Source organism: Glossina fuscipes, unplaced genomic scaffold (assembly GCF_014805625.2).
Source record: "Glossina fuscipes isolate IAEA_lab_2018 unplaced genomic scaffold, Yale_Gfus_2 2, whole genome shotgun sequence".
In the NCBI taxonomy this organism is placed as follows: Eukaryota; Metazoa; Arthropoda; class Insecta; order Diptera; family Glossinidae; genus Glossina; species Glossina fuscipes.
This window is the reverse complement of record NW_023998416.1, coordinates 29,969,228-29,979,451: the sequence shown is the minus strand read 5'-3', so window position 1 is coordinate 29,979,451 and position 10,224 is coordinate 29,969,228. Positions and strand designations below refer to the sequence as shown.

Below are 10,224 nucleotides of genomic sequence, written 5' to 3'. Positions count from 1 at the left end.
GTCAAGCCCACTCGATATTATAGAACATGAAAAATTAGTTATATTCCTTCCCTTTAGTCTTTTTTAGGATAACAGTGACGGGTATAAAACATTCGGTCACGACCGAATATGATTTCCTTGCTTGTTATTATTACAATTATTTATATGAACTAAATAAATAATTTGTAGGCCAAAGGTAGCAACTAGACTATCCGCTCCTTTTTTTTTAGAAGGTGCACTAGATCGTTTAGTGTAATTCTTCATTTATTTTCATTACGAAATATCAACGAAATATCATATGGGTTTACTTATATTTGCCCTTCATGAAAGTCCTTGCCCGGAAATGGGTCCGAAAAATATGCTTACAGATGTGGTACATTCAATTTTTATGCCAACGTACTATGTTCCTGTCCAAAAAAGTAGAAACTTTACTAAACGTCAAACACGTCTACTTAGGTTTTGGCCTGCCCCTATAAAAGGCTTGCTACGTCTTGCAACTTGCAATCTATACCTATCGGAATTGACATATGATAGCGAAAATTATGGTTATTACAAAGCTTTCCTGTAGAAGCTTCAAATGCTAACACCCTTTTCTATGCTGTCAAATTCAAATTTTCTGCCAAACTTTCAGGTATTTAATCACGGAAATGCAACCATGTTAGGCTTGTAGAATCAAAAAAAAATATTAAAGACCTTAACACAAATATAACATTTTAGACATTTCATACACGGTTGTATTACGAAGAGTCCAAAAGGTCGGACAATAACCTACTCAATGACCCAATGAATAAAAATCACGAAAGTGGACATAACCTAAAAGACTACCATTGCTATAATCAAATTCACATTTTCTATCTATCATCAAATCACCGCAATATTCCTTACTACGATTGCTTCCCATATAATACACCATACACGTACAACGACTACCTGCTCGGTACTGCGCTATGTTGCGCCTTCACGGAGAGTAATTGCTATTCATAAAAGTAATAAAATAATATCTGAGAGAAATCTTGAAATGTTCTTTCAAAAACCCACGAAAAATTGAATTAACTGTTGCCATATACGATTATTTAATATCGATATTAGTTATTAGAACACCAGGTATATTAAAGGAATGTAAAGTTTAAAACAAAAATGCTATCGAAATGTTCCTGATACATTTCGATCAATACTACATTATCAATAATAACATCTTCAACTTACCATGTCTTCTACCGGATTGTCTTGATCTAACGATGAGTAAACTCTTCATGCCATTACACCTGGAAAGGGAGCAATTTGGCAAATGTCAGTGCATTTACCGCATAATTAGTTAAACGACTACGATCGATTAAACCGTTTTCTCGCATCAGTGTGCGTTTGCCAAACACCCGAATTTAAGTAACTGTTTCAAAAAGAAGTCAGAAGAAGTCGAAAAACAAAGGATCTTTAAATAAAAAAGCCAATTTTAATCAATATTTAACGCCTTAAATTGTTGCGATACATGTTTACATTGGATATGTCACGAGTAAGCCGTCTAAGCCGTTTTAAGCTTTGATTGACAAAAAATTACGTTACGTAATTTTGAATTTACTCACCTTAGCCGTTCTGCTATTATCTACAGCAGTTGAGTCGTTCGTACGCGCTCTCTCGCTCCTCCTCATTTTGTGCTAGACTTGTGTGCTAACTTTCCCCACTACATGTTAGCGAGTTAGAACCCACGGATCTATTACACTAAGCTCTGGAGCCAATGAAACGTATTTGCGGCTATTGATATTTCTTCTTTCTAATAACTTAGCATACTATGCAAGCCGGCCTGACGAACATAGCCAGAATGGAACGCATTCGCAATTACTAACGTTACGTGTCTAGACTTGTAGGTTGACAAGTACACCGGGAATGTAAAGTGTGGACGAACCGCCCTAATGCATGGAAGGAATGTAATTCATCTAAGACTGCTACAGCAACAATGCAATCGAGTTTATTAAATAAATTCATTTACTTTACTGGACAGAGGTACATATAAGACATACTCCACCGTTTCCTTCTTTAGTAATGCGATCTACTAGGCTGCAAGATCGACTGACCAATTAATGACTTCTATGTTGCAGGCAAAAACGATCAAATGAGTTTTATGAAAAGCAAATAATTACCGTATCGTCTCAACCAATAATTATTATACTTACGTATAGATGTGAACCACTTTTGGTTCTTCGTGCATCAAACGATTTTGTTCTGATTTTGTTCGCAATGACATAAATACAGAAACGAAAATTTCATTAAGCGTTTATAACGCTATTATCTGTCGCGTTATTATTGCTTATCGACGACTTTCACAAGGAAAATGTTCTCATACAATACGTGCACAGATTCTTAACGTTCGCATGTATGCAAAAGTGCAAAATATTGAAAGTTTGTTGTATTATATATTTAGTCCACTGGGTGCAAAACTCGTTTTGGTTTTTTAATTTCTTGGTGCTTTGTAGTATTATTTCAAAAATCTGTTTTAAATTCATATGTAATCTCTGATTGAATGTTGCCAGACCAAGAAAAGAAACGTTCAGTTTCTGCTGCTTTTTTTTGAAGAATAAAAAAAAAGTTCAATTTTTCGTTTAATTTAAAAGAACAGAAAAATGTTCTGGTTGACACAAACAGAAACAAGAAGTTCTGCAATGCGGTGCATCTAATAAATGCCAACACACTGAGTTTCTCTTGGTTGAAAGAAGATTCGCAGACGAATTCAAAATATAGTGATCGATAGATCGCACGGGATTAAGTAGTATTTCAAAAAGGTAGAATATAATGTTGAAGCGACTTGATGAGCCCATTTCATTGTAAATTACTGCAAACATTTAAAAGTCGCCTTAAAGGAATTCCACGATAAGGCAAATAAAATATGGGCACTTGCTCAATAAGTACAAGCAACGGTACACTTATACTTGGAAAATATCACTTTTTGAATAACTGGGGGCCGATTTGCAGTTTTCGCGATCGAAAGACTTTTCATTCCATATTAAGAAAAATGCATACATTACCGATAGTTGCAAACTTTCTACTCGTCATCGAGGACCATAAATCGGTCCTTGGCATCCGATATTAGGAGCGATGGAGCGATCATTTTTACTTTCTTTAAAAATATTATTGTTTTTTATACAATCCAAACCCTTTATTTTGTTTAAATGAAAGGCTCTTGAATATCTTTATTACACTATAATAAAATTAACTTTTTTAGTAAAATGAAAATAAAGGAAAAATCGAAAACTTATGATTTTATTAGACTAAAGAAACTTAGGGATATATTCTGGCGTTGTGATCGATCACTGGTCATAAGCGAAAGCAAAATTTGCGCTTTCTTGTTGCAGATTTTCTTCATTTGGCATCAATTCTAGTAATCCATCACAATAAGGCTCCAGTATTATTTTTTGTTTTATAAAACAAATTTATTAATTCACTTGTGACACGGTCTCTGTGAAGTTACTCAGAATATGGCCATTAATCATATAAGTTAATCATAAGTTTTGTGACTGCCAAAACAAGATTTCAGTATTATTTCTTTTATAAAACGTATTTAGTTGTGATTTATGATGTCTCTGCGACGTCATTCAGAATACCGCCTTTAATAAGTTTTGTGAATTTTTGTGATAATTTTTTTATCTAAAACAAATTTATGAAGTCGTTTGTGGCTCTGTCTCGTGTAATGTTATTCGGACTATAGGCGTTAGTAGAGCAAGTTTTGTGACTTTTTCATTGAATGTGTTTATTGATCACCCAGTAACAAATCTTAATGCGCTCGTGCTTGAAAGACTTTTTCAAAAAAAATGCCGCTTACAGGCATTTCCCTTTTACTTTTTTGTTTAAATGTTTTAGCTACTTTGAAAACATTCACGGGAAAAGGGCGTCCACTTTCAAACGTGATCCGGGCAAATCAATCGGCCCTTCAGGTGGCAATTCATAAAATTTACTTAGCTCTGAAATATTGAAAAAAATTCGGAAAAATTCTATAAAGCGTTACCTTATTATTAAAGGAGTAATCATTCCGTCATATGTAAATTCCCATTAGTAAATTTTCCTTTTCTTTTTTTATCATATTTGATTTCAATTCTCAGTATTATTGAATGCTTTTAAATCACTAATACTAAAAAAATAAGTAATATTAATGTGTGTGTGTTTGGTTATGTAGAGATTACGTATGAAAGTGTGTGTGTGTGTCTGTGTTTGGATTGAATTTGTTTATAATTTTTCATTGAAGTAACTTTTCCATGACTTGCTAACAATTAAATCTAAAACAATTAATTAAATAAGAAACTAACAATTTTGAAAAAATTGTTGGGAATTATTAGATCTTAGACCTCTTGTACAGTTTAAAGTTCCAACAAATAAATAATGCTTACAAACATGAAGTAAAAAAGAAAAGTCATCGACAAGTTTACTTATAAACATATAAAAATATTTTAGCAAATATAAGCTATTTATTACGTTAAGCAAGCATATCGATCACGTTTTCTTTTTCTTTTTTGTTTTTGTTTTTTTTTTTTTTTTCGGAATATAACCATAAGAAAAAGAGCGTTTAATGATAACATTTTAAACTGCCGGCATTTCCGGCAGTAGGGAGGTAAAGAACGTTACAACAAAAGTGCGTACAAATGAAAGAGCGGAGGAGAGCGAACCGGCTTGTTCGGAAACATTAGCAGTATTTGGGTTTTCTGTATTATTGCCGTGAGACGGCAAGCGATTAGAATCGCCGGCTGCATCTGCATCGATATTTTGCCCAATGTTTTCTTGATTTTGAATATCGTTAGCCTGACCAGGCACTGCGGCGCCGGCATCAACAACTTGTTGCTGTTGCTGTTGTTCAATACCTTGACGTATCTGATCGACAGCATTGGCAGCTGCTACAGCCGCATTATTGTTGCGGTTTAAATTATTATTATTACGCTCTTGTCGTATACGAAACACTCCAATATGATAACTATAAAGACACAAGATGAATTTCTAATAGATCTTCTAAATAAACTTCAAGTAAGTCTATCCTTACCAGTATATAACAGCGGCTATAATAAAGACCATTAAACATCTCAGAGGCGAAGAGTTAATATACAAAATAGTTAAGAATAACATGAAACGAATGACAGAAAACAAACTATCTAACCAATCACGGTTCTCCTGATCATCTTGAGCTATATTGGGAAAACGTGGAGCAACCGCTGGCGCTTGCACCTGCTGCAATTCTGGTGCTGGCGCTACCGGCGGTCTCTGTTGATCCGCTACGCCATTAGCGGCGTCAACAGGGGCATTAGTAATCGAATTGGTAGTCGCTGGGATTTGCCCCAGGGGTACTATCACAGGTGGCGTATTCACATTAAAAGCATATTGCTGTAGGAAAAAGGGATTCGTAAACGCTGCTGCAGATGGGGTATTCGCGGAATCGACCGTTTCGCCGTCACTAATACCAGTCGCCATATTCGATCTTCAAAAGAAAATAATAAAAAATTTTGAACATTTCCGGTTAAAAAATCGAATTTGCAAACTTACAACCGCAAACACTGTTGCATATATTGCGAATATATCTGTTGCATCCAATTGTACATCGCCACTTGTTGAGTGGCGAATGCCTGCATATTATATTGTTCACCCATTTGGGGACAACGTAGGCCAGCAGTTAATAGATGTGGCATAAATTGCGTTTGCGGCATGGTTATGTTGGGTAATTGTTGCTGCTGCTGCTGCTGCTGCTCTTGTCGCTGTGGTTGTTGCCGTTGATGCTGCTGTTGCTGCTGGTGCTGCTGCTGCTGTTGGTTAGCAGAAGCTGTTTGCCTTTGCCTTAAACCATCAAGAGATGATGACATGTTACTATTAGCTCCGTCAGCCAGCGTCGACGTATTTAATTGTGTTTTGCTTTTTAGATTTGTCACAGGCTTATAAGCGTTTTTACTTGAATACACCAAATGTATTATATGATTATGGGTATAAACATCTTTGTAATTACGTATGACGTCTTTTAACATCAAACTGTCATTTAATAATTGGCCCGAATATATTAACTTCTGATCGGTAACTGGCTGTACAAAAAAAGAAGCAAAGCAAACGAATAATAATAATAAGAGTATATGAGAAGAAAGGAGCAGTACAATATAGTTCGTATATTTCCCGTTATAACCAAGAGCAATACTGACGAATGAGAAAAAACCGCTTGTCGCACTTGATATTCACTTTGCTTAATGAAAAAAAACAAAAGAAAATTGTTTTTTAGATTATTCGTTTACTGATAAACCAAACGGCAAGCAGTCGCGAACAATTAAATAATTGCTAGTGTTGTCGTTCATTAAACATACAATCAATTTGGAATTGCGTTTGAGTTTTAAATTGAATTTATATTTCTGGCAAATTGTTAAACAAGGGAAAAGAAAAGAAAATAAAGAATAACATATCGCTCTTTCTGCTTTCAAAGGCGCCTTTGAACGGCAACTTTGAACTTTTTTTCTATTCTCTCTTCGAGTTAGCCTTGTTCTTTCCCAAGCCACAAAAAAGCTTACAAATGAACTCCACTTGCTACAGCTGGGATATACTTTCTGAATTTATTTATTGAATATTTTTGTTGAAAATACAACCTGGTGGTAAATGAAACCGATCGAATAAACAATACACCTTACACACTTTCACAATCATCGAGATTTCTCGATGACTTCTTTGAGTAAAATATCGGTGCTGGGCATCAATTCTCTTTGCAAATGAAAGTTTTAAAATTTTGAACTATTGTTAAGCGCTTTAATTTTCAAATAATTCTGAAGAAGTAAACTTGAACAGATGGAAATAGTTCGCATTATGGAACATTGCTTCTTCTTCAACATTATTCGGGTCTTTTAAGCATACAATTAATGAATTCGCGGCATTGTAGATACGTCAGCGGCTTTAGCTGTGATATAAAACGAGCTTGTTATGCCTGTAACAGACGAAAAATATTCGAGGTCTTGCCTCAGAAGGAGCTCGAAGAGCTACATTTATTGGACGGATTCGACCGAACCTTCAATAACACAAATTTATCGCATGTGGTAAGATTAGAACCGCTCTTTTGTAGACTAAAAATTACTCAGTAAAAAGTAAACGAAGTTAAAAGAATTTCGTAGAGAGAGTTGGACAGTTCTGGGTTTTAAAGCATAAGGGAAAGGAACGTCAAAATTGTTGAAGTAAAATAAGTTTAACTAAAGGACAAAAGGACTTCAGCTATCTGTTACAACTCAATCATCTTTGCCCAACAGATTTATCGAAATAGGATGAACATTGATTCAAGTCTTCAATCTAAACAATCGATATACCTGAATAGTATATATGAAAAAAAAAAATTTTTACTCACAGGTTTGCTGGGATACACCCATGACAAGTGGGCCTTTAAATTCTTAACGGTCCATAATAAATCGCAGTCGACCGTCATGTCATCGTGTTGTTGATTTGATGCTTTAATTAACAATTTTACACTTGTTGATGAGGTTGTTTTTGGAGTGGTAATGCTATTAGTTTTGCTAGGTGTGTCTAGAATTTTAGTAGTGGCTCCGTCAGCCACAGCTGCCGCTGTAGACGTAGCAGTTGTATTGGTATCATCCATTTTCTTTTTTTAGTTTCTCTTCAACTAATTAACGCTTATTGCGTTGTTTAAAACCAATAGTAATCCTATTTGTTTTATCGTCCACTACCGAATAAGGCAATATTTTACCCGCAACTAAGTTAATTTGACGATAGTTTTTTTTTTTTTTTTAATTTATCTAATAATTTAGTTTTAGTGTTCCTTTATTTTTTACTGCACAACCGACCTAGTCTCTGTTTTGTTCTACTTCATTTGGTTTACCCTCTTTTACTTGTTATCTATTTTCACTCTACGAGACTTTGACCACCAGTCTGTGCTTAAAATGTATACGTTTGTGTGTACGAAAATTCGAAGATTATTTTTCTTATCTAATATAGAATTGCAGCAATTTTTTATCGAGCAATAATTCTGTATTCTGCTTAGACAAAACGCAGTAAACAAATTTTTCTTTCATGAAAAAAAAAAAAGATAAAAACAATAAAATATTGTTACACAATAATTTTTTCCTTTGATAATTTTAAAAGTTCCAAAAAAGAATATTCCGTCACTTCAAATATATTTTTCTATTTTTTTTTTTTTTTTTTTTTTATTATTACTAAAAATTACAGCGTTGCCGTATTTAATTTTGAGAAAATATAACTTTTCATTTATGAAAGTTTGGAAAGAATTCTTGCTGCAGTTTGTCAATATTTATTTATATTTATATTTATTTTATGGCACAATTTCTAGCTTCCGTCGAAAATCAAAAGTCTGCAGTCTAATAATTACTGAGCAGCAATTATTTTATCGTGCTTCGCTACTACTGTTTTAAAGTAGATGTATGTATTGATGTACGTATTTTTAGCGACAATTATTTGTAAAATTATGATTGGCAGTGCATTTTATGACGTGGTTTAAATATATAAAACTGCGTATGTTATCGTTTTTTTTTTCTCCTCCAATGTCTCTTTTCACTAAGTTTGACTTCACTGGTAGATGGAAATTCTTATCTTGATACAATTATATTTGTGATATATCTTTCATTCACACTTCACACACTTATTCGCATAAGTTTGAGAATAATAAATATGTATAAATGAATATTTTTGCTCAAAACAATTTGTAAGAAAACTTTATTTGTTTATTTCTCACTCTATCTGCTTCTTTATACAGCATTTTTGCTTTAGTGTTGCCAAAATTACCTAAGAGTGGTAATTAATCCGAACCTTAAAAAAGCGTAATGTATGGGAATGTACACTTTGTTCACAAATCGTAAACTGTAAAATTGCTTTTGCCAAAAATAATTATATTATTTATTCTGAGCGGTACGACGCGAAATATGTTACGAATACTATTAATACTCGTTTTCGTATTATTATTAATATTATTATAATCTTAGACTAGTGAAATAAATTCTTAGGCTAAAAAAGAAGATATTGAGTACTAGCAACACAGGCTATCGGCTCTAATTTAAAAAGGAACATTAGATATTGAGTAACTTACTTAGCTTATAAGAGAATATTTCTTTTAAAAGACGATGCAACACATTTTGTATTTCGAGGAGACCCGGGGGCAATTTTTTTATTAACGTTATGAATTTTCCGTTCCTACTCTATTCTTATTATATAAAACTAACATTTTTTATAACTAAAATTCTGCTGCTAAGATGAAGTCAATCTCATGTATCTTTCTGTTTTAATGAACACCATTTTCTTGAAATGACCTTTCAAAAAGATATGTGCAGAAGTTTTGTTTGGAGTTAGTTTACTATTCTCGTTTCAAAGTCGGCGGGAACTCCGTCCGCATATACTCCAGCGCCTGAAGCAAAAAAAGAAGAAGAGTTGAGTGAGGAAGCACAACCACCAAACTAATAGAAAAGTGTCCATATTAGGAGGAACAAACATCGTTTTTGGAAAAATAACTTAAAATCGAAGGGATTAACAAGTTTACGATGAACAAATTTCTGGCTCTTTTTGCTTCCACTATTGTGAATTAATAGTTGAGTACCCAGGCAATAAGCAAAACAAAAAAATAAAATAATATCCATCAACTTTTCGATGAAAATGAACGAAATACATCAAATTTTCGAAGAAAATTCTCCCCATAACATTTTTACTGTTTCACCATAAACAAAATTGTTGCTATGCTTTCGTAACTTCCTTTGTTCTCTCTATTATTTATGATATTTTTGCTCTGAGAATATAAGAGTTTGTCTATTTTATTATGAAAAAATTTATAAACAAACAAAAAAAAAACATGATTGCTATTCTTTCTTACTTTGGTCGTGAGTATTCCCCCTAACAAACTATGAAATGAGAGAAACTTAAATTTAAATAAAACAAATTTAAAACTTATATCAACTTGACGCAATTCTTTTATCTCGTCTCATTGTAAAAGCAAAAAAGGAAGAAGAAAAAAAACACTTTTTTTACTCTAATTAGATCGACTTGCGGTTTATTTCATGTTTCTTATTTTATGTAAAATAATTTACAAATTCTAAAATATTTTAAATTTTCTTTTTTCTTCGTTCATATAATAGTGTTTGTAGTAAAATCTCCAGACATTTTAATTAGTTTATGAATAATTTGGATTTGCTCGTGAAATACATACAAGAAATACATGAATCGTAATAAATAAATAAAAAATGCGTGCGTATCTTTGAATATCGACGTTTGTAAAAAATTCAATTGTGATTTCGGAAATCT

General features: G+C 33.1%; 1 protein-coding gene across 1 annotated transcript; it reads right to left on the bottom strand.

The window, feature by feature from the left end:
* Positions 1-4,181: 4,181 nt before the first annotated feature.
* LOC119633692 (homocysteine-responsive endoplasmic reticulum-resident ubiquitin-like domain member 2 protein) lies at positions 4,182-8,049 on the bottom strand. The gene is made up of 4 exons (XM_038027375.1): positions 7,313-8,049; positions 5,494-6,020; positions 4,997-5,428; positions 4,182-4,930 (listed from the first exon to the last, which is right to left on the bottom strand). The coding sequence occupies exons 1-4, from the start codon at positions 7,559-7,561 to the stop codon at positions 4,543-4,545; spliced, it is 1,596 nt and encodes a 531-aa protein (XP_037883303.1). The 5' UTR covers positions 7,562-8,049; the 3' UTR covers positions 4,182-4,542.
* Between the last annotated feature and the right edge of the window lie 2,175 nt (positions 8,050-10,224).

Excerpts from the sequence above, each read along its gene's own strand:
- LOC119633692 (XM_038027375.1), bottom strand. The coding sequence starts at position 7,561 with ATGGATGATACCAATACAACTGCTACGTCTACAGCGGCAGCTGTGGCT. Across the intron at positions 6,021-7,312 it reads GGGTGTATCCCAGCAAACCT|CCAGTTACCGATCAGAAGTT; the intron begins GTGAGTAAAAAT and ends TTTTTTGTACAG. Across the intron at positions 5,429-5,493 it reads ATGCAACAGTGTTTGCGGTT|ATCGAATATGGCGACTGGTA; the intron begins GTAAGTTTGCAA and ends TTTCTTTTGAAG.